The sequence below is a fragment of the Oncorhynchus keta genome, unplaced genomic scaffold, assembly GCF_023373465.1.
Source record: "Oncorhynchus keta strain PuntledgeMale-10-30-2019 unplaced genomic scaffold, Oket_V2 Un_scaffold_21901_pilon_pilon, whole genome shotgun sequence".
NCBI lineage: Eukaryota > Metazoa > Chordata > Actinopteri > Salmoniformes > Salmonidae > Oncorhynchus > Oncorhynchus keta.
In genome coordinates this window covers 82,270-105,776 of record NW_026290866.1, presented here as the reverse complement: position 1 = coordinate 105,776, position 23,507 = coordinate 82,270, and the positions used below count along the sequence as shown (strand labels likewise).

General features: G+C 45.0%; 2 protein-coding genes and 3 long non-coding RNA genes across 15 annotated transcripts in view; 3 read left to right on the top strand and 2 right to left on the bottom strand.

Annotated features, from left to right (window-relative positions):
* LOC118382645 (periphilin-1-like) overlaps positions 1–14,801 on the top strand; it is a 78,607-nt gene extending 63,806 nt beyond the window's left edge. The window contains exon 11 of the mRNA XM_052515153.1: positions 12,180–14,801. Within this exon, the coding sequence (XP_052371113.1) occupies positions 12,180–12,383 (204 nt within the window). The 3' untranslated portion in view covers positions 12,384–14,801. The remainder of the gene's footprint in view (positions 1–12,179) is intronic.
* LOC127928142 (uncharacterized) lies at positions 3,123–4,052 on the top strand. Its single transcript, XR_008130580.1, has 3 exons — positions 3,123–3,171; positions 3,650–3,759; positions 4,022–4,052. It is a non-coding gene; the product is annotated as an uncharacterized LOC127928142 (long non-coding RNA).
* LOC127928138 (uncharacterized) lies at positions 9,144–12,165 on the bottom strand. Of its 9 annotated transcripts, none has more exons than XR_008130568.1 (3): positions 10,450–12,165; positions 9,937–10,335; positions 9,144–9,879 (listed from the first exon to the last, which is right to left on the bottom strand). It is a non-coding gene; the product is annotated as an uncharacterized LOC127928138 (long non-coding RNA). The 9 variants fall into 9 exon arrangements; XR_008130565.1 differs by having other exon boundaries at positions 9,144–9,936; positions 9,994–10,335; XR_008130569.1 differs by having other exon boundaries at positions 9,144–10,050; positions 10,108–10,335.
* A 47-nt stretch (positions 14,802–14,848) lies between the features above and the next one.
* Positions 14,849–17,533, top strand: LOC127928139 (uncharacterized). Of its 2 annotated transcripts, none has more exons than XR_008130572.1 (3): positions 14,849–15,178; positions 15,291–15,346; positions 15,739–17,533. It is a non-coding gene; the product is annotated as an uncharacterized LOC127928139 (long non-coding RNA). The 2 variants fall into 2 exon arrangements; XR_008130571.1 differs by having other exon boundaries at positions 15,683–17,533.
* The window catches only part of prickle1b (prickle homolog 1b), a 65,392-nt gene continuing 59,393 nt past the window's right edge, over positions 17,509–23,507 (bottom strand). For both annotated transcript variants that reach the window (XM_052515161.1, XM_052515160.1), the window contains exons 5-8: positions 22,792–22,995; positions 20,713–20,899; positions 19,583–20,536; positions 17,509–19,326 (exon numbers count right to left, since the gene is read on the bottom strand). In XM_052515161.1, coding sequence (XP_052371121.1) covers positions 18,401–19,326; positions 19,583–20,536; positions 20,713–20,899; positions 22,792–22,995 — 2,271 coding nt within the window. In that variant the 3' untranslated portion in view covers positions 17,509–18,400. The remainder of the gene's footprint in view (positions 19,327–19,582; positions 20,537–20,712; positions 20,900–22,791; positions 22,996–23,507) is intronic.

Genomic DNA, 23,507 nt, shown 5'->3' with positions numbered 1-23,507 from the left:
CCAGGTTAATATACCACCTGTCTAGTGCTACCCAGGTTAATATACCACCTGTCTAGTGCTACACAGGTTAATATACCACCAGTCCAGTTCTACCCAGGTTAATATACCACCTGTCTAGTGCTACCCAGGTTAATATACCACCAGTCCAGTTCTACCCAGGTTAATATACCACCAGTCCAGTTCTACCCAGGTTAATATACCACCAGTCTAGTGCTACCCAGGTTTATATACCACCAGTTCAGTTCTACCCAGGTTAATATACCACCAGTTCAGTTCTACCCAGGTTAATATACCACCAGTCTAGTGCTACCCAGGTTAATATACCACCAGTTCAGTTCTACCCAGGTTAATATACCACCAGCCTAGTGCTACCCAGGTTAATATACCACCTGTCTAGTGCTACCCAGGTTAATATACCACCTGTCTAGTGCTACCCAGGTTAATATACCACCTGTCTAGTGCTACCCAGGTTAATATACCACCTGTCTAGTGCTACCCAGGTTAATATACCACCTGTCTAGTGCTACCCAGGTTAATATGCCACCTGTCTAGTGCTACCCAGGTTAATATACCACCAGTCTAGTGCTACCCAGGTTAATATACCACCAGTTCAGTTCTACCCAGGTTAATATACCACCAGTCTAGTGCTACCCAGGTTTATATACCACCAGTCTAGTGCTACCCAGGTTAATATACCACCAGTCTAGTGCTACCCAGGTTAATATACCACCAGTCCAGTTCTACCCAGGTTAATATACCACCTGTCTAGTGCTACCCAGGTTAATATACCACCAGTCCAGTTCTACCCAGGTTAATATACCACCAGTCTAGTGCTACCCAGGTTAATATACCACCAGTTCAGTTCTACCCAGGTTAATATACCACCAGCCTAGTGCTACCCAGGTTAATATACCACCAGTCCAGTTCTACCCAGGTTAATATACCACCTGTCTAGTGCTACCCAGGTTAATATACCACCTGTCTAGTGCTACCCAGGTTAATATACCACCTGTCTAGTGCTACCCAGGTTAATATACCACCTGTCTAGTGCTACCCAGGTTAATATACCACCTGTCTAGTGCTACCCAGGTTAATATACCACCTGTCTAGTGCTACCCAGGTTAATATACCACCAGTCTAGTGCTACCCAGGTTAATATACCACCTGTCTAGTGCTACCCAGGTTAATATACCACCAGTTCAGTTCTACCCATGTTAATATACCACCAGTCTCGTGCTACCCAGGTTTATATACCACCAGTCACGTGCTACCCAGGTTAATATACCACCAGTCTAGTGCTACCCAGGTTAATATACCACCAGTTCAGTTCAACCCAGGTTAATATACCACCAGTCTAGTGCTACCCAGGTTTATATACCACCAGTCACGTGCTACCCAGGTTAATATACCACCTGTCTAGTGCTACCCAGGTTAATATACCACCAGTCCAGTTCTACCCAGGTTAATATACCACCTGTCTAATTCTACCCAGGGTTATATTCCACCAGCCTAGTGCTACCCAGGTTAATATACCACCAGTCCAGTTCTACCCAGGTTAATATACCACCTGTCTAGTGCTACCCAGGTTAATATACCACCAGTCCAGTTCTACCCAGGTTAATATACCACCAGTCTAGTGCTACCCAGGTTTATATACCACCAGTTCAGTTCTACCCAGGTTAATATACCACCAGTTCAGTTCTACCCAGGTTAATATACCACCAGTCTAGTGCTACCCAGGTTAATATACCACCAGTTCAGTTCTACCCAGGTTAATATACCACCAGCCTAGTGCTACCCAGGTTAATATACCACCAGTCCAGTTCTACCCAGGTTAATATACCACCAGTTCAGTTCTACCCATGTTAATATACCACCAGTCACGTGCTACCCAGGTTTATATACCACCAGTCACGTGCTACCCAGGTTAATATACCACCAGTCTAGTGCTACCCAGGTTAATATACCACCAGTTCAGTTCAACCCAGGTTAATATACCACCAGATCAGTTCAACCCAGGTTTATATACCACCCCCACCCAGCCAAGTTCAACCCAGGTTAGTATACCACCCCCACCCAGCCAAGTTCAACCCAGGTTAATATACCACCACCACCCAGTCTAGAAGGGGTGGGATAGAAAGCACATGAGGTGTATGTTTTTAATTTTTTAATTTATTTAACCAGACAAGTCAGTTAAGAACAAATTATTATTTACAATGACGGTCTAGTAACAGTTACTGGCCGTTGTTCAGGGGCAGATCGACAGATTTGTACCTTGTCAGCTTTGGGATTTAATCTAGCAATCTTTCGGTTAGTGGCCCAATACTCTACCCACTAGGCTACCTGCCGCCCCATGTGTGTGTATGTGTTGTCCTATGCTCCCAGTGAGATAATTAAGGGCATCTGTGCTGTTCTACTGAGTTCATTAAATCTGAGTGTCCTCCTGGGGTAGAGACCTAACACACAGAGAGCCCTTCTGTGGAGCTGCACCTCAGAGCAAGACCCTTACAACAGCCATTTGATGTCCTCTTCCCTCAGAGAAAAAAAGCATGTTTGAGGGGCCATAGTAAGGATCCTGCCGTTAAACATAGCTCTCCTCTAGGTCTAGTAGGGGAACACATCTGGTCAGCTCTCCTCTAGGTCTAGTCTGAACACATCTGGTCAGCTCTCCTCTAGGTCTAGTCTGAACACATCTGGTCAGCTCTCCTCTAGGTCTAGTCTGAACACATCTGGTCAGCTCTCCTCTAGGTCTAGTCTGAACACATCTGGTCAGCTCTCCTCTAGGTCTAGTCTGAACACATCTGGTCAGCTCTCCTCTAGGTCTAGTCTGAACACATCTGGTCAGCTCTCCTCTAGGTCTAGGTCAGCTCTCCTCTAGGTCTAGTCGGGAACACATCTGGTCAGCTCTCCTCTAGGTCTAGTCTGAACACATCTGGTCAGCTCTCAGCTCTAGGTCTAGTCTGGAACACATCTGGTCAGCTCTCCTCTAGGTCTAGTCTGGAACACATCTGGTCAGCTCTCCTCTAGGTCTAGTCTCTGAACATCTGGTCAGCTCTCCTCTAGGTCTAGTCTAGGGAACACATCTGGTCAGCTCTCCTCTAGGTCTAAACACATCTGGTCAGCTCTCCTCTAGGTCTAGTCGGGGAACACATCTGGTCAGCTCTCCTCTAGGTCTAGTCTGGAACACATCTGGTCAGCTCTCCTCTAGGTCTAGTCAGGGAACACATCTGGTCAGCTCTCCTCTAGGTCTAGTCTGAACACATCTGGTCAGCTCTCTGGTCTAGTCTGGGAACACATCTGGTCAGCTCTCCTCTAGGTCTAGTCTGAACACATCTGGTCAGCTCTCCTCTCCTCTAGGTCTAGTCTGGGAACACATCTGGTCAGCTCTCCTCTAGGTCTAGTCTGAACACATCTGGTCAGCTCTCCTCTAGGTCTAGTCTGAACACATCTGGTCAGCTCTCCTCTAGGTCTAGTCTGAACACATCTGGTCAGCTCTCCTCTAGGTCTAGTCGGGGAACACATCTGGTCAGCTCTCCTCTAGGTCTAGTCTGAACACATCTGGTCAGCTCTCCTCTAGGTCTAGTCTGAACACATCTGGTCAGCTCTCCTCTAGGTCTAGTCTGAACACATCTGGTCAGCTCTCCTCTAGGTCTAGTCTGAACACATCTGGTCAGCTCTCCTCTAGGTCTAGTCTGAACACATCTGGTCAGCTCTCCTCTAGGTCTAGTCGGGGAACACATCTGGTCAGCTCTCCTCTAGGTCTAGTCGGGGAACACATCTGGTCAGCTCTCCTCTAGGTCTAGTCTGGGAACACATCTGGTCAGCTCTCCTCTAGGTCTAGTCTGGGAACACATCTGGTCAGCTCTCCTCTAGGTCTAGTCTGAACACATCTGGTCAGCTCTCCTCTAGGTCTAGTCTGAACACATCTGGTCAGCTCTCCTCTAGGTCTAGTCAGGGAACACATCTGGTCAGCTCTCCTCTAGGTCTAGTCGGGGAACACATCTGGTCAGCTCTCCTCTAGGTCTAGTCTGAACACATCTGGTCAGCTCTCCTCTAGGTCTAGTCGGGGAACACATCTGGTCAGCTCTCCTCTAGGTCTAGTAGGGGAACACATCTGGTCAGCTCTCCTCTAGGTCTAGTCTGAACACATCTGGTCAGCTCTCCTCTAGGTCTAGTCTGAACACATCTGGTCAGCTCTCCTCTAGGTCTAGTCTGAACACATCTGGTCAGCTCTCCTCTAGGTCTAGTCTGAACACATCTGGTCAGCTCTCCTCTAGGTCTAGTCTGAACACATCTGGTCAGCTCTCCTCTAGGTCTAGTCTGAACACATCTGGTCAGCTCTCCTCTAGGTCTAGTCTGAACACATCTGGTCAGCTCTCCTCTAGGTCTAGTAGGGGAACACATCTGGTCAGCTCTCCTCTAGGTCTAGTAGGGGAACACATCTGGTCAGCTCTCCTCTAGGTCTAGTCTGAACACATCTGGTCAGCTCTCCTCTAGGTCTAGTCTGAACACATCTGGTCAGCTCTCCTCTAGGTCTAGTCAGGGAACACATCTGGTCAGCTCTCCTCTAGGTCTAGTCAGGGAACACATCTGGTCAGCTCTCCTCTAGGTCTAGTAGGGGAACACATCTGGTCAGCTCTCCTCTAGGTCTAGTCTGAACACATCTGGTCAGCTTTCCTCTAGGTCTAGTAGGGGAACACATCTGGTCAGCTCTCCTCTAGGTCTAGTCTGAACACATCTGGTCAACTCTCCTCTAGGTCTAGTCTGAACACATCTGGTCAGCTCTCCTCTAGGTCTAGTCTGAACACATCTGGTCAGCTCTCCTCTAGGTCTAGTCTGAACACATCTGGTCAGCTCTCCTCTAGGTCTAGTCTGAACACATCTGGTCAGCTCTCCTCTAGGTCTAGTCTGAACACACATCTGGTCAGCTCTCCTCTAGGTCTAGTCTGAACACATCTGGTCAGCTCTCCTCTAGGTCTAGTCTGAACACATCTGGTCAGCTCTCCTCTAGGTCTAGTCTGAACACATCTGGTCAGCTCTCCTCTAGGTCTAGTCTGAACACATCTGGTCAGCTCTCCTCTAGGTCTAGTCTGAACACATCTGGTCAGCTCTCCTCTAGGTCTAGTCTGAACACATCTGGTCAGCTCTCCTCTAGGTCTAGTCTGAACACATCTGGTCAGCTCTCCTCTAGGTCTAGTCTGAACACATCTGGTCAGCTCTCCTCTAGGTCTAGTCTGGGAACACATCTGGTCAGCTCTCCTCTAGGTCTAGTCTGGGAACACATCTGGTCAGCTCTCCTCTAGGTCTAGTCTGGGAACACATCTGGTCAGCTCTCCTCTAGGTCTAGTCGGGGAACACATCTGGTCAGCTCTCCTCTAGGTCTAGTCTGAACACATCTGGTCAGCTCTCCTCTAGGTCTAGTCTGAACACATCTGGTCAGCTCTCCTCTAGGTCTAGTCTGAACACATCTGGTCAGCTCTCCTCTAGGTCTAGTCGGGAACACATCTGGTCAGCTCTCCTCTAGGTCTAGTCGGGGAACACATCTGGTCAGCTCTCCTCTAGGTCTAGTCTGAACACATCTGGTCAGCTCTCCTCTAGGTCTAGTCTGAACACATCTGGTCAGCTCTCCTCTAGGTCTAGTCAGGGAACACATCTGGTCAGCTCTCCTCTAGGTCTTGTCGGGGAACACATCTGGTCAGCTCTCCTCTAGGTCTAGTCTGAACACATCTGGTCAGCTCTCCTCTAGGTCTAGTCGGGGAACACATCTGGTCAGCTCTCCTCTAGGTCTAGTAGGGGAACACATCTGGTCAGCTCTCCTCTAGGTCTAGTCTGAACACATCTGGTCAGCTCTCCTCTAGGTCTAGTCAGGGAACACATCTGGTCAGCTCTCCTCTAGGTCTAGTAGGGGAACACATCTGGTCAGCTCTCCTCTAGGTCTAGTCTGGGGAACACATCTGGTCAGCTCTCCTCTAGGTCTAGTCTGAACACATCTGGTCAGCTCTCCTCTAGGTCTAGTAGGGGAACACATCTGGTCAGCTCTCCTCTAGGTCTAGTCTGAACACATCTGGTCAGCTCTCCTCTAGGTCTAGTCTGAACACATCTGGTCAGCTCTCCTCTAGGTCTAGTCTGAACACATCTGGTCAGCTCTCCTCTAGGTCTAGTCTGAACACATCTGGTCAGCTCTCCTCTAGGTCTAGTCTGAACACATCTGGTCAGCTCTCCTCTAGGTCTAGTCTGAACACATCTGGTCAGCTCTCCTCTAGGTCTAGTCTGAACACATCTGGTCAGCTCTCCTCTAGGTCTAGTCTGAACACATCTAGCATTAAATTAATAATAAAATGTTACGTTTATGTTGAAAGCAATATCTTTGTGTGCCGTTGATTATTGAAGCGTAGTATGTCTTGTCCTCACTGCAAACTGAGAGTGAGAGAGACAGTGAGATTTCAATAGAAAGCTATTTTTGTGTGTTTGAAGCGTAGGCGGTATGTGATGTGCTGGCCTAAGCTGTCAGACAACACTGAAGACACATCCCAAACCAGTACTTCAAAGCCAATTGTTCCAACCTGTTTCTATCTGCATACAGAAGCATTGCTTCAGAGAAACTATTCCTGAGTGCACTGGGCCTCCCTCAACAACATCTGTTGATTTCCTCTGAGCTTTCACCTTGCTGCTCTTTCCACATCAAGTGATTGAAGTGTGTGTTTAGGTCCTCAGATCATACATAGTTAAGTGACCCAGCATGGAAGCTTTTCAAGAAACGACCTCCTTATTTCACATTAGAAAGGTCTGTGAAGTGGGGCTCTCCAATGCAGTAATGGTTAGCCGCTCAACAAGTGTCAAGCAGATGCCAACCACACACACACACACACACACACACACACACACACACACACACACACACACACACACACACACACACACACACACACACACACACAGAGAGTGAGATGTTTATTTTCCCTCCACAATCTGGTCCAGCCATCTCTTCCATTGTACACTTACACTGGCTCCCTCTACCCTTTTCACATATCACCTGTCGTCCCATATAGCCTACTGTGTTTGTGTAGCAAAGTGAAATTGGACTAAATTCCACCTCCATGGCCTTCTCACTGTAGAGGAGGAGGAAGATGAGGCATATGAATGGCGTTGACTTTGGCAGAGCTACCAGCTTAGCTCACTTCCATGGACTGGTTAAAAGACAGAAAGGCATGGCTGGCATCCAGCTTCTATAGGGCCTATTCATCATCGTCTGGAATGCGGCACAAACAAAGGGCCTTATTCCCTTTAAAGTGCACCACCAGGGAGCCATTTGGGACACTGATTTGAGGTAGACCATACCCCTCATAACCTGGAAAGCTGGTAGCATGTTTTGATTCATTAGCAACCCTTTAAGCTCCAGAGCCACACTGTGTGGCCTCTCCTCCTCCTCAGCCCCCAGGCTCTAATCAGAGCGGGGCTGTGGCCCCTGTCTCCGTGTCCCGGCTGGATCCCCTCCCTGTCCTTCCGGTATGCAGTATCTCTCTGATCCACAGCCCAGAGATCAGACCCTGCACTCCTACCAGTTGACAACTCCATGCTCAAAGCAATAGGCTCAACAACAGGACCCAAACCCACAGCCACCCACACCTCCAGTGGTCAAGAGCAACTTCCTCCCTGTTTGGGTAATGGGTTCAAGGGTCACACAGGAAGTATGTGAAAGTACAGCATGCTCTATGAAATGCGTTGTTAGGAGTTGGAACATGGCACTTCCTGCTTTGGACTGATTGGCTCCTCCTGTTATTAACAACTTAATTCCGTACACTTTCAGTGTAGCCTACCTGTGAATCTAAACCGCTCATGGTGTAGTAACAAAGGAGTTGAGGTTGGAAATCCAGTCACTATGTTGCCTGACCATCTCAGTTACTATGGAACTAAAAGTACAGCCTTAACACAATGCAGTGCTGATTATCACAGTCATGTACGTACGTGTGTGAATGGGTAGGGCTCTTGATTAACATACATATGATATCGGGAGGCAGGATAGCCTAGTGGTTAGAGTGTTGGACTAGTAACCGGAAGTTCAAATCCCCGAGCTGACAATGTACAAATCTGTCGTTCTGCCCCTGAACAGGCAACCCACTGTTCCTAGGCCATCATTGAAAATAAGAATTTGTTCTTAACTGACTTGCCGAGTTAAATAAAGGTAAAATAAAAAATATCATAGCCATTAGAGGTTTCATGCGATGTCATTATCATGGCCTCTGCCTTCCTTACAGAGCCTGGCTCTAGTCCACAACCAGCAACATTGTGATTGGCTAAAAATAGCCAGGAAGTGAAAAATGCCTAGCAGTACAGTAGCAACTGTTAATGGGGTTGGGTTGGGTGGAGGACTGAGGATGTGTCCCAAATGGCACCCTCTTCCCTACATGGCCCTATGGGTCTTGGTCTAAAATAGTGCACTGGATAGGGTGCCATTTGGGATGCATCCTGACTGTAACCTGGCTTAGATGTCCTCATCTGACCCCCCCCACCCCAACTTTCACATTCCTGCCCAGCCAAACTCAGCTGTGGTTCGTCTTCAACTCCAGCACGCACCCACTCACTCCCCCAGGCCTGTTAGCTTCCTGTATCGGCCTGGCGTATCGAGCCCTAGAATCCAGATAATTAATAATCTAGTTTAAATTGGACTAAATCTATATTTGACCTAAACTCAACCTTGTGTCCTGATGACTTTCTGCTTGGTCTAATGAGCGTTAATGAATGAATGAATTACATTTTATTTTCGTGTCAAGTCGCCAGTTGGTAACCCGTCCCTTATGAGATTATCACATAAACAAACATTACAATACTTTAATGTGATAATTCTTCTTCCGGTGTGCAGTGCACATCACATCGAGTGAAACAAATAAAATACAAGTCAATCCACAATAAATAGTGAATAAGGTTATCCAAACAATACTTACATCACTAGAGCAGTAAAAGATCTACATCTTTGGTCCTTCTGTGGCTCAGTTGGTAGAGCATGGCGCTTGTAACGCCAGGGTAGTGGGTTCGATTCCCGGGACCACCCATACGTAGAATGTATGCACACATGACTGTAAGTCGCTTTGGATAAAAGCGTCAGCTAAATGGCATATATTATTATATTATTATTATATTAGAAAAATGAAAGCGAAGGCATTTGAACCCACAAAGAGAAGATTAGTGATAGTTCACCTCACTGTTCACACAGGACAGGAGCCAGTAGGAGAGAGAAGATTAGTGATAGTTCACCTCACTGTTCACACAGGACAGGAGCCAGTAGGAGAGAGAAGACTAGTGATAGTTCACCTCACTGTTCACACAGGACAGGAGCCAGTAGGAGAGAGAAGATTAGTGATAGTTCACCTCACTGTTCACACAGGACAGGAGCCAGTAGGAGAGAGAAGATTAGTGATAGTTCACCTCACTGTTCACACAGGACAGGAGCCAGTAGGAGAGAGAAGATTAGTGATAGTTCACCTCACTGTTCACACAGGACAGGAGCCAGTAGGAGAGAGAAGACTAGTGATAGTTCACCTCACTGTTCACACAGGACAGGAGCCAGTAGGAGAGAGAAGATTAGTGATAGTTCACCTCACTGTTCACACAGGACAGGAGCCAGTAGGAGAGAGAAGATTAGTGATAGTTCACCTCACTGTTCACACAGGACAGGAGCCAGTAGGAGAGAGAAGATTAGTGATAGTTCACCTCACTGTTCACACAGGACAGGAGCCAGTAGGAGAGAGAAGATTAGTGATAGTTCACCTCACTGTTCACACAGGACAGGAGCCAGTAGGAGAGAGAAGACTAGTGATAGTTCACCTCACTGTTCACACAGGACAGGAGCCAGTAGGAGAGAGAAGATTAGTGATAGTTCACCTCACTGTTCACACAGGACAGGAGCCAGTAGGAGAGAGAAGATTAGTGATAGTTCACCTCACTGTTCACACAGGACAGGAGCCAGTAGGAGAGAGAAGACTAGTGATAGTTCACCTCACTGTTCACACAGGACAGGAGCCAGTAGGAGAGAGAAGATTAGTGATAGTTCACCTCACTGTTCACACAGGACAGGAGCCAGTAGGAGAGAGAAGATTAGTGATAGTTCACCTCACTGTTCACACAGGACAGGAGCCAGTAGGAGAGAGAAGACTAGTGATAGTTCACCTCACTGTTCACACAGGACAGGAGCCAGTAGGAGAGAGAAGATTAGTGATAGTTCACCTCACTGTTCACACAGGACAGGAGCCAGTAGGAGAGAGAAGATTAGTGATAGTTCACCTCACTGTTCACACAGGACAGGAGCCAGTAGGAGAGAGAAGATTAGTGATAGTTCACCTCACTGTTCACACAGGACAGGAGCCAGTAGGAGAGAGAAGATTAGTGATAGTTCACCTCACTGTTCACACAGGACAGGAGCCAGTAGGAGAGAGAAGACTAGTGATAGTTCACCTCACTGTTCACACAGGACAGGAGCCAGTAGGAGAGAGAAGACTAGTGATAGTTCACCTCACTGTTCACACAGGACAGGAGCCAGTAGGAGAGAGAAGACTAGTGATAGTTCACCTCACTGTTCACACAGGACAGGAGGCAGTAGGAGAGAGATGATTACACAGATCCACAAAGAATTCAACAGAAATAAATGTTTTTGATAAACTCCCATATCTACTGGGTGAAATACCTCAGTGTGCCATCACAGCAGCAAGATCTGTTTCCACAAGAAAATGACAACCAGTGAAGAACAAACACCATATTTATGCTTATTTATTTTCCCCGGTACTTTAACTATTTCCACATAATATGACGTTTTATGTCTATTATTTTGTAACTTTTGTGAGTGTAATGTTTACTGTACATTTTTTGTTTATTCCACTTTTCTTTATGATCTATCTCACTTGCTTTGGCAACGTTAACATATGTTTCCCATGTCAATAAAGCCCTTGAATTGAATTGAGAGAGAGACAGAAAAAGAGAGCAAGATAAGAGAGCGAGTAGGAGAGAAAGGGAAAATAGAGTGACAGGTCTGTTTCCTAAAGGCCTGACAGTGACTCACCTCTTATAGCTGCAGACTCAGAGGCCCTGGGAAAAGGACTGTAGCTGGAAGCTAAACTACTCTGGACAGCACAGCCCCGTGCTGTCAGACAGCTCACAGTGTGCAGTGGAGAGCTGTCAGGGTGTGGTAACCAAGGGCTAGTGAGTGGACCATGTTGGAATGTCCATAATGATCTTGACTGCATGTGTTCTCTGCTCCCATGTTGGTCGGTAGAAAGTCACAATTCTAAACAGGCCACTTTTCTCTCTCCTTCTGCATGTTTATGATGAGAACCTTCTCCAGGTGTCACCCTGGGGCAATGGGGTGGACTGTTTTTCATCTTAATGACAGTTCAACAGTGTCTTCTCTTGGTGTTTTCCCTCCGTTATTTAACTCTTTCCTTGTCGGTGCATGTTTCCATTTGTGATTTATGGTGACGGGAAAGATGACAGATTTAAGGCCTTTTATTTAGCTCTTGTAATCCAAATGTTGATGTTGGATTGAATTCATTTTAGATAAACTAGACAAATCCTCTGATCAAATCATTAGACTGTACACTAGATCTGACCTTATATGACATCCGTAGTGTATTTGCTGTTTGGTCTGTGTGAGCCATTGAAGACTAGGTGTGGGGTCAGCAGTTCTCATCCAGGTTTTAACACCTCTCCTCTCATTGTTCCCCTCACACCTGTTACAAGCCCTAGAGCCTCAACTCCTCTACTTTACTGGGTTTTTATTGGCTCCGGGGCCAGGCTAGCCAATAAGAAGGCTTGTGTGCTGACAGGAGACCTGGGTCTACGTGTTAACACAATGAAGTGTGTGTTCACACCAGAGTGTTCTCTTCTCCCTTCGCAGGGCTATTGAACGAGCATGTAGACGTGAGCTAGCTCGGGGCTCATCAGGAAATAGTTTCTAAAACCAGACCCATTTTCCAAGGAAGTACTGATGTTCCTAATCTCTGAAGAGCGAGTGCTGTTCATTTGTTCCAGCTCTGTAGTTGAAGATGTTCACTACTTGTTGATCATGTTGTATTGTGCTTGTTGTATTAGATTGCACTGACTGAAATTCCTTGTGGATAAGAGCATCTGCTAAATGACCAAAATGAAGTATTATTGGCTCCTGTTTCTGATGTTGTGTTGTTGTTTTCCAGGTGTACCGGCAGGACTGTGAGACGTTTGGCATGGTAGTGAAGATGCTGGTTGCTAAGGACGCCAATCTGGAGAAGCAGCTGCAGACTCCACTCCGGGAGAACCTGGGAGAGATCAGGGAGCGTTGCCTTGACGACCTCAAGCACTTCATCACCGATCTGGATCAGGTGATTGAGGTCGTACGGCAACCGGAACCCTCTGTCTGAGACAGACAGCCAATCGCGTCCCATCTTACTGTAAGGGAGCCAATCAGGTCCAGTCTTTTTTTGGGGCCTCCGGCATACAGTGAGGGCAGGACTCCCAGGGGTCTGCCATGTGTTAAGACTGTGGATATCTTGAGCAGTATTGGCCCCATGTTTTCCCATCTTTCTGGGTTTCAGACCAGACGTGCACCAGGTCACCCATATGTACTGATAATGTCCAGCAGTAATTAGTCCATGTTGTCAAAAACAGTGTTCAAAGTCCTGTTCAGCTACTTCCTCACCACCCGATGAGGGTATTGGTTTTAACAAGTAGAACTGGTATGTCAATTTAGGCTAATAGTTCATCTGGGATTTACTGATTTTAAAACTGTTGTTAACCAGTGTAACCATAGGGACTGGTCATCAGTGTTTTTTACTGAACTGGTAATCTAATGATGATGTGTGAAGTGTTATAGGTCAGTATCTACTGGTACCACAAACAATGCTCTGCTACTACAGTACCAGTCAAAGGTTTGGACACACCTACTCATTCAAGGGTTTTTCTTTATTTTTACAATTTTCTACATTGTAGAATAATAGTGAAGACATCAACACTATGAAATAACACATATGGAATCATGTAGCAACCAAGAAAGTGTTAAACAAATAAAAACGTTTTATATTTGAGTCTTCAAAGTAGCCACCCTTTGCCTTGATGACAGCTTTGCACACTCTTGGTATTCTCTCAACCAGCTTCACCTGGAATGCTTTTCCAAAAGTCTTTAAGGAGTTCCCACATATGCTGAGCACTTGTTGGCTGCTTTTCCTTCACTCTGCGGTCGTACTCATCCCAAACCACCTCAATTGGGTAGAGGCTGGGTGATTGTGGAGGCCAGGTCATCTGATGCAGCACTGCATCACTCTCCTTGGTCAGATAGTCTTTACACAGCCTGGTGGTGTGTTGGGTCATTGTCCTGTTTAAAAACAAATGATAGTCACACTAAGCGCAAACCAGATAGGATGGCATCCGTAGCAGAATGCTGTGGTAGCCATGCTGGTTAAGTGTGTCTTGAATTCTAAAATCACAGACAGTGTCACCAACAAAGCACCATCACACCACCTCCTCCATGCTTCACGGTGGGAACCACACATGTGGAGATCATCCGTTCACCTACTCTGCGTCTCACAACGACACGGCGGTTGGAGCCAAAAAGCTCAAATTTGGACTCAGACCAAAGCACAGATTTCCACCAGTCTAATGTCCATTGCTCGTGTTTTTTGGCCCAAGCAAGTCTCTTCTTTATTATTGGAATCCTTTAGTAGTGGTTTCTTTGCAGCAATTCTACCATAAAGGCCTGATTTCACGCAGTCTCCTCTGAACAGTTAATGTTGATGTGTCTGATACTTGAAGCATTTATTTGGTCTGCAATTTCTGAGGCTGGTAACTAATGAATTTATCCTCTGCAGCAGAGGTACCTCTGGATCTTCCTTTCCTGTGGTGGTTCTCTTGAGAGCCAGTTTCATCATAGTGCTTGATGGTTTTTGCGACTGCACTTGAAGAAACTTTAAAAGTTCTTAATGTTTTCCGGATTGACTGACCTTCATGTCTTAAAGTCGTTTCTCTTTGCTTATTTGAGCTCTTCTTGCCATACTATGGACTTGGTATTTTACCAAATAGGGCTATCTTCTGTATACCACCCCTACCTTGTCACAACACAGATGATTGGCTCAAACGCATTAAGGAAAGAAATTATACAAATTTACTTCTAACAAAGGCACATCTGTTAATTGAAATGCATTCCAGGTGACTACATCGTGAAGCTGGTTGAGGGAATGCCAAGAGAGTGCAAAGCTGTCAGAATTGCAAATATACAATATATTTTTTTGTAACACTTTTTTTGGTTACTACATGATTTCATATGTGTTATTTAATAGTTTTGATGCCTTCGCTATTATTCTACAATGTAGAAAATGGCAAAAATAAAGAAAATCCCAGGAATGAGTAGGTGTGTCCAAACTTTTGACTGGTATTGTATGAGTCCAGTTCTTGTTTTATGAACTCTTCCTGCTAGGTACATTTGATTTGAGATTGCTGCAGCTGAAGCAAGACTTTTGGTGCTACTGCCTGGGAGTAGGATTGTGCTACTTGTGTAAAGTCTTGTATGGTCTGAGAATATTCATGTTCTTGCTTTTCTTTTGTATGGAAAATGTGTGAATCTGACTGTGTTCTACTTCAGCCAGTGGGATTCCATGTTGTGTTTCCTGACAGAGTGTTGTATTCACCATCAGTGCTAATCTGGCTGGGAGAAGAAACAAAACACTTTCTAAACGTCAGATGCTCAACTCAACTTTCTATATGTGGAACTGACACGTCTTTGATGATTTGTGATTTAAAACGATTTTTGAGTGTAACAATAATAAAGATGGTTTTTATTATGTAAATGGTCTAGTAGACTATGTAGTATCTACCATTCACGTATCAGGTTTGGTTATGTAAACGGTCTAGTAGACTATGTAGTATCTACCATTCACGTATCAGGTTTGGTTATGTAAACGGTCTAGTAGACTATGTAGTATCTACCATTCACGTATCAGGTTTGGTTATGTAAACGGTCTAGTAGACTATGTAGTATCTACCATTCACGTATCAGGTTTGGTTATGTAAACGGTCTAGTAGACTATGTAGTATCTACCATTCACGTATCAGGTTTGGTTATGTAAACGGTCTAGTAGACTATGTAGTATCTACCATTCACGTATCAGGTTTGGTTATGTAAATGGTCTAGTAGACTATGTAGTATCTACCATTCACGTATCAGGTTTGGTTATGTAAACGGTCTAGTAGACTATGTAGTATCTACCATTCACGTATCAGGTTTGGTTATGTAAACGGTCTAGTAGACTATGTAGTATCTACCATTCACGTATCAGGTTTGGTTATGTAAACAGTCTAGTAGACTATGTAGTATCTACCATTCACGTATCAGGTTTGGTTATGTAAATGGTCTAGTAGACTATGTAGTATCTACCATTCACGTATCAGGTTTGGTTATGTAAACGGTCTAGTAGACTATGTAGTATCTACCATTCACGTATCAGGTTTGGTTATGTAAATGGTCTAGTAGACTATGTAGTATCTACCATTCACGTATCAGGTTTGGTTATGTAAACGGTCTAGTAGACTATGTAGTATCTACCATTCACGTATCAGGTTTGGTTATGTAAATGGTCTAGTAGACTATGTAGTATCTACCATTCACGTATCAGGTTTGGTTATGTAAACGGTCTAGTAGACTATGTAGTATCTACCATTCACGTATCAGGTTTGGTTATGTAAACGGTCTAGTAGACTATGTAGTATCTACCATTCACGTATCAGGTTTGGTTATGTAAACGGTCTAGTAGACTATGTAGTATCTACCATTCACGTATCAGGTTTGGTTATGTAAACGGTCTAGTAGACTATGTAGTATCTACCATTCACGTATCAGGTTTGGTTATGTAAATGGTCTAGTAGACTATGTAGTATCTACCATTCACGTATCAGGTTTGGTTATGTAAATGGTCTAGTAGACTATGTAGTATCTACCATTCACGTATCAGGTTTGGTTATGTAAACAGTCTAGTAGACTATGTAGTATCTACCATTCACGTATCAGGTTTGGTTATGTAAACGGTCTAGTAGACTATGTAGTATCTACCATTCACGTATCAGGTTTGGTTATGTAAACGGTCTAGTAGACTATGTAGTATCTACCATTCACGTATCAGGTTTGGTTATGTAAACAGTCTAGTAGACTATGTAGTATCTACCATTCACGTATCAGGTTTGGTTATGTAAATGGTCTAGTAGACTATGTAGTATCTACCATTCACGTATCAGGTTTGGTTATGTAAATGGTCTAGTAGACTATGTAGTATCTACCATTCACGTATCAGGTTTGGTTATGTAAATGGTCTAGTAGACTATGTAGTATCTACCATTCACGTATCAGGTTTGGTTATGTAAACGGTCTAGTAGACTATGTAGTATCTACCATTCACGTATCAGGTTTGGTTATGTAAACGGTCTAGTAGACTATGTAGTATCTACCATTCACGTATCAGGTTTGGTTATGTAAATGGTCTAGTAGACTATGTAGTATCTACCATTCACGTATCAGGTTTGGTTATGTAAACGGTCTAGTAGACTATGTAGTATCTACCATTCACGTATCAGGTTTGGTTATGTAAATGGTCTAGTAGACTATGTAGTATCTACCATTCACGTATCAGGTTTGGTTATGTAAACGGTCTAGTAGACTATGTAGTATCTACCATTCACGTATCAGGTTTGGTTATGTAAACGGTCTAGTAGACTATGTAGTATCTACCATTCACGTATCAGGTTTGGTTATGTAAACGGTCTAGTAGACTATGTAGTATCTACCATTCACGTATCAGGTTTGGTTATGTAAACGGTCTAGTAGACTATGTAGTATCTACCATTCACGTATCAGGTTTGGTTATGTAAATGGTCTAGTAGACTATGTAGTATCTACCATTCACGTATCAGGTTTGGTTATGTAAACAGTCTAGTAGACTATGTAGTATCTACCATTCACGTATCAGGTTTGGTTATGTAAACGGTCTAGTAGACTATGTAGTATCTACCATTCACGTATCAGGTTTGGTTATGTAAATGGTCTAGTAGACTATGTAGTATCTACCATTCACGTATCAGGTTTGGTTATGTAAATGGTCTAGTAGACTATGTAGTATCTACCATTCACGTATCAGGTTTGGTTATGTAAACAGTCTAGTAGACTATGTAGTATCTACCATTCACGTATCAGGTTTGGTTATGTAAACGGTCTAGTAGACTATGTAGTATCTACCATTCACGTATCAGGTTTGGTTATGTAAATGGTCTAGTAGACTATGTAGTATCTACCATTCACGTATCAGGTTTGGTTATGTAAATGGTCTAGTAGACTATGTAGTATCTACCATTCACGTATCAGGTTTGGTTCCATCCGATGATACTTTGTGGGTCAGTGTTTTGGTTTAGGTGCACTGCTTAAACACCAAGTTATTGGCATTGTATATTTGAATATTTACTATGTCTAAAAACGCTACCAAATCAGTTATTCTAGTACATACAAAAAGCTGAAACATTTGGTAAGAATATTTATTAAAAGCTTCTTTACATCACATAACAGTTAAGTATTCATGGTACAATGACTTGCGCTGTATAAAGGGCATGTATGGAGAAGAGCTCTGTAATGTAACTGAATCTGGACAGGTTGGTTTTATGTTGTATTTTACACCCTGAGGGACAAGCGTGTTAGAGAATTAACATTGGAATACAGCGAAGACTCAGGGTATCACTTTGAAGTTGAGAGGTTTAAGAGCAACTTCATGTAAATTGTTGCCAGAAACCAGATATTATGGCATTTTGATTTGAGTAAGCATATGGTTTGTATTCTGGCAATAGTTGGTTTGTTTTTTGTGAAGCCTTGATTGGTTGACAAGTGATGCGTGCAAAATAGCTCTGCTTGTTTCTACGACAACAGCTTGCCCCGCCTCCCTACGCCAACTTTGTTTACATCAAAACCAGAAAAAAATCTTAGTTAAAACTCAGGGATATAAAAATACCAGTATTAACATTTTAACTTAATATACACATTCATATTTTGTACTATTAAATAATTATGTTGGTTAGTCCCTAGACGTCTACTTTACTAACTATTCCTTTCCCTGTCAGCAATAACAATAGTGCATTAATTGCCATTTAATGCACACAATGGTATTGCTGGAATACTTTCAATGGTTTATCATACAATGTAAAAAAAAAAGTGTTTTTTTGATGAATTTTATAAAAAGAAAAGGAGAAAATGTAGTCTTTTTTTTTTTAGGTCTTCTGGCATGGTTTGAGTTTTAGACATGACCCATAATAAGAAGTCCAATAATATGGACAATGTTTTGTCCAGCAAGTCCAACTACAAAGAACTGGTCTCACCTGTCCACAAATGATTAGTGCTGGAAGTAAAACAGATAGATTATGAAATTATGCAGTTCTTGCCTCTGTGACCCTTCTTTCTGGATTTAGTCCGTGAGTCGTTGGGCGACATGGCCGTAACGCGTGTTGGGAAGTCCTCAGTGTAGTATTGATACCTGCTAGGAACCCTGGGCTGGGGAATGAGCTGCCCCAGGAAGTAACCTTCCTCCTCAGAGTCTGAGGAAGAGGAGGAGCAGGTGGAGCACCAGTCTTCCTCGTCAGCGTACAGGCCACCTAGGAAGCGGTCGCGATCCCGGTCACCCCGAGCCTGGAGGGAGTAGTCTGAAGTGGTGTGGGGATAGGTTGGTGGCCTGTGAGCACCAGGGCCAGGTTGGTTGAAGAGGGCCGCGTGATGTTCCTGAAGGGAACTCAGACCATGTCCCTCGTAGGGCCTCTGCACCCGTTCCTTAGGCAGGAGGTTAAGAGCGTTGTCTGAGCGGGTTCTACGGTTGTGGTGGCGGCCGTGATGGTGCCGGTGTGGCCTTTCGGGGTCCTCGTGGTGGTACACCCTCCGACGCGTCCTCTCACTCTGAGGAGGCTGACGCACCGCCAGGTTCTGGCAAGACCCGTTATCTACCGTGTCCTCAGAGAACTTGACCATCTGCTGGCCAGGTGGCCGTGTGGACTGGGACCTGCTCCTCCTCAACACTGGCAGCTGAAGGTGAGGTGGTGGAACCTCCTGTTTAGGAGGGAGGGGTGGGAGGGGCAAAGACACCGGCCCCTGTACCCTCTGTGCCCCCCTCCGCACCTCCTCTTCCTCCTGGTCTGCTGCCCCCTCCTGATGATCCAGAGAGTTGGTGCTGCGGTGGAGCATGGATGAGTTGAGGGTGCCCATGATGCTCATCTTCTCACAGTCTTCTGGGTCCAGCAGGTTGTGGAGAGAGTAGAGGATCTGACCCTCCTTACTGTCTCCATCCGCTGACGCACCTGGGAGGACAGGACAATATAAAGCTGTGTTACTCGACAGAAGCAGGAAAGCAGGAGTTCTTTACTGTAGCTAATTACTGTAGCTATTTTGTTTAATGGCTTTTCATACTATTTTTTCCTGTTCCATGTAAATCTCCATTATTACACTGGAATTAATAACTGATCGCCGACTACCTTCACCAGACTACTTTCACCAGAAGTTCACCAAACACTGTTTTACAGTGAACAAAGAAGCGCATGTGATATGAACTCTTACCAGTGATGTTAGAGAGGGCTAGAGAGTCCATGGAGTCTCCGACACTATGCTCAGTCTTCCTCAGCTCGTCTGTGATACACTCCAGAGAGTCTTCGCACCACTCCCTGGGGTCCAGCATCCATAACCCTGCTCCCCCAGCGCTAACCTTCTGGTCCATCAGCCCCTGGTCCAGCTCCAGATCATGGATCTTTCTGGCACTAGCAGGGCCCGGATGGCTTCCGTAAGCCGAATCCCCAAGCCCGTCTTGGGACTGTGCCCAGTACATCTCAGGCAGGTGCTTCTTACTGACCAGCCCATCCTGGGACTGGGCCCAGTACATCTCAGGCAGATGACTGTGGCTCTGGTTCGTGGGACTGGTGGTGGTGGAGATGGAGGCTGGTTTAGTCTCAGGCTTCAGCCAGGGTTCGGCTGACCTACTGGTGCCGGGTTCCTCTGAAGGCTGCGTCTGGAAGAACCCGGCGCGGTCCCCGAACTTGAGCAGGAGCTGTGTCATGTAGTCCTCGTGTTCGGCCCACTCCTCTGGATCCTCTGGAGCGTCCTCTCGGTCCCTCCAGGTGTGCTCCTCAGTGAAGCCCATGTGGGACAGCTTTTGACCCACAATATCCATTTCTCTGTCCCCTCTGTCTCCATATAGACTAGAAGTCTTGTTATAGTCAGCCACTGCAACCGGGCTGAAGAGCTGGGACTGCCTCCACTGTTCAGCCACCGGGTGGCTGCGTTTGCCCATGTGACTCTGGCGGGATTCACGAGAGCCGGCGGACTGGAAGACCGAGTCGGAGGAGTCTGAGGCGTAGACATCCTCTCCCAGGCTGCAGGCCTTGGAGCAGTAGATACGGCCCTGCTTGGGAAGGAAGGGACAGCCCAGCAGGGAGCTCTTACACTGGGCACAGCAGAAACACGTGTCTGTAGCGTGCCAGTGGACACCCTCGTAGGTCATCTGGGCATGGTCCACTCCTGGTGGAGGCAAGAAGGGAGGGAGAGAGGAATGGAGGGAAGAGAAGGAGAGGTGGTGAATGTAGAGCATCTTTAAAAGGCTTCAGCAACAGGCTACACATTATGTCAACAACTCTTTATTTATTCCAGTAATCGGGCATAGATTGACCACATATGAACCAGAGATATTGACTCACCTATATTCTCCCCGCAGGCTTCACAGTACTCCGCGTACAGAGACTCGAAGCAGCCGCAGCAGTAGGGGCGGCCATCTTTCATGATGTATCGCTGACCGCCGAGCACCGTCTCACACTCGAAACAGGCAAAGTGCTTCATGTGCCAGTGACGCCCCTCGGCCTCCGTGCACTCATCTGAAAAAATTATCTGAGGGGAGGGAGGGGGGTGGGGGATAAACAGACATGTTTAAATACTGTCTGCTACTTATAGAATCATTAGGAAACAGACAAACACAAGATGAATTCAACTTCAGTTACTAATTGGTCCTAAGTGGTCCTTCTGTGGCTCAGTTGGTAGAGCATGGCGCTTGTAATGCCAGGGTAGTGGGTTCGATTCCCGGGACCACCCATACGTAGAATGTATGCACACATGACTGTAAGTCGCTTTGGATAAAAGCGTCAGCTAAATGGCATATATATATAATTGTGCAATAAGCTTATTGGTCATGTCATGACGTTGGCCTGTGGGTAAGGTTTATGACCCCCCCCATAAACACCTTTCTCCCTTCCCTTTCTCTTGACTCTACAGAGGGACTCTTGAATAGCCTTTGTTAAACAGAGATTCTGGGAACATCAGAAGGTGGGGGGAAATGAACCATATTTTGGTAATCCAACCAGTTGAACGTATGCATTGGTATTTAATAAATATGATGTCAGTTCGGTTCTCATCTGAGACATTCTCATCAGTGATAGGATGGCATAAACGATACAGTGGAAAGTCTACACATTATAGTTATCAGATTCACATGGAATTGTTGTGCAATTTAAATGTTTGAATATAAAATTATTGGTGAAAAGATTAAATGTAATTTTTGCTTCCAAATGAGAGATTTGTGTTTTCATAAGGTTAGGGCTCTGCTCAATCAGTGGCCTGCCCCCGTGAAGAGACATGGGCTATAAACTATGAAACACACCCTTCTCACTCCTGTTCCGGATACATTAGGATGACGGTCCGATGTCAGAGGGTTCAGATAATAACTACAGAACGAAGCCAACCTCAGCGTGAGCTTTGGTTGCGAATGGTATGAACTTTGAACTCTTATTCACTACAGAAGTGATACCTCCTAGCCGTCGAGTTAGCAACATTAGCTGCAAATGTGGGCTAGGAAAGAACAGACAGAGTATCCCATCTACCACACAACGACGGTACAACAACTTATCCAATTTACCACCAGAGACATTCTTCAAAGGATGTCAAAGACAACACGGCCTCTTCAAAGGCAACACGGCCTTCCATCTACCACCAACCTACCGAAGCGCAGCTCAGAGTAAATATTTATTGCATTTTCCTTTTCAAAATGGTCGGTAATTTAGAATGCATAAGATTCTGTATTTATGATAGAGTAGCTGCCTACGGCCCGACAGAGACATCGCTTCTCCCTTTGTTCTTCAGTCTTCCCGCTCTTTCACTCAAACCCAGCCCCCTTTTCTTTGGGTAAACAGCTGTCATATCTGTTCCGTCCGCAAAGGACGTTTTACTTTATGACATAATTTGTAATCAAGGTATGATTCATTCTGTGTATATGTAATTCTGTGTGATTAGTTAGGTATTTAGTAAATAAATATTTAAACCCAATGTTGTATTGCTGATTCAACTTGTTAGCCAGGGTTCGTGAAGATAACCAAGAATTTACAACTTTCAGATGAGACTGAATTAAGGTGACGATTAATATTGACTGCTATTGATATAAAATATTTAAGAGTCTTTAAGAGTTTCTTCGGAAGATAACAGCTCTATAAATATTATTTCGTGGTGCCCCGACTTTCTAGTTAATTACATTTACCTGATTAGCTCAATCAGGTATAGAATAGCATGTCATATCACTTAATCCGGCATAGCCAAAGACACAGTCCCATCGCTTCAGTAGGCTACTGTCTATCTCCAGTGTTTAATGAGCAGACTGACTAAAGCCTAACTACTGTACTGTATGTTGAAAAAAAAGTCTGCCATTGTTTTAAGCCAACACTTCAATGTTTCATGTCTGCAATGAGTTAACCTCATCACAGGTTATTGATCACACACACACACAGTGATCTCACCTCATCGCAGGCTGAGCATCGTGGTTTCAGCAGCTCAGCGTGGTGTCGTCCACAGTGGATCTTTCCATCCTGGTGGAAGTAGATAAGGTCTACCAGCAGCTCCTGACACGTGGAGCACGCAAAGCATGCTGGGTGCCAGCACGGTCCCGGACCTGCGCGCGATGCAAAGATGGCCATCTCTCCTCCACTAATGCCCTCACCACACTGGGGATAAAACAACATGTTTTAAACAATGGGGTATCAGTCCACACAAAACACCAAGGAATGAGTCAATTGTTATGGTGTTTGTGTCCTTGTGTCTGTGTTGTTTTGTTCTGTGCATGTTTAAGTAAAACCAAACACTATAATATAGTCTCATCCCTTCAGATTGTATGATTCCAGAAAGCTCACCAGAGCATGTCTAAACATACAGTCATCAGTCTTTAAATAACTACTGCCAGACCTGGGTTCAAATACTATTATAAATCTTTCAAATACTTTAATTGCTTGCTTTAACCTGCCAAGAGTGACAGATGGGCAGTGGTCCCATTGTGCTAGGCTAGCTCAATCAAGCCAGGCTAAAGTATTTGAAATGATTTCAAATACTATTTGAACCCAGGTGTGAGCACTAGGACCACAGGACACCCCAGCTGTTGTCCATTATTACCAAGCCACCATCGGCCTTGGAAACTGGGGTGTCGTGTGTCCCCTGAAGGTACAGCAATCAAAACTACAGC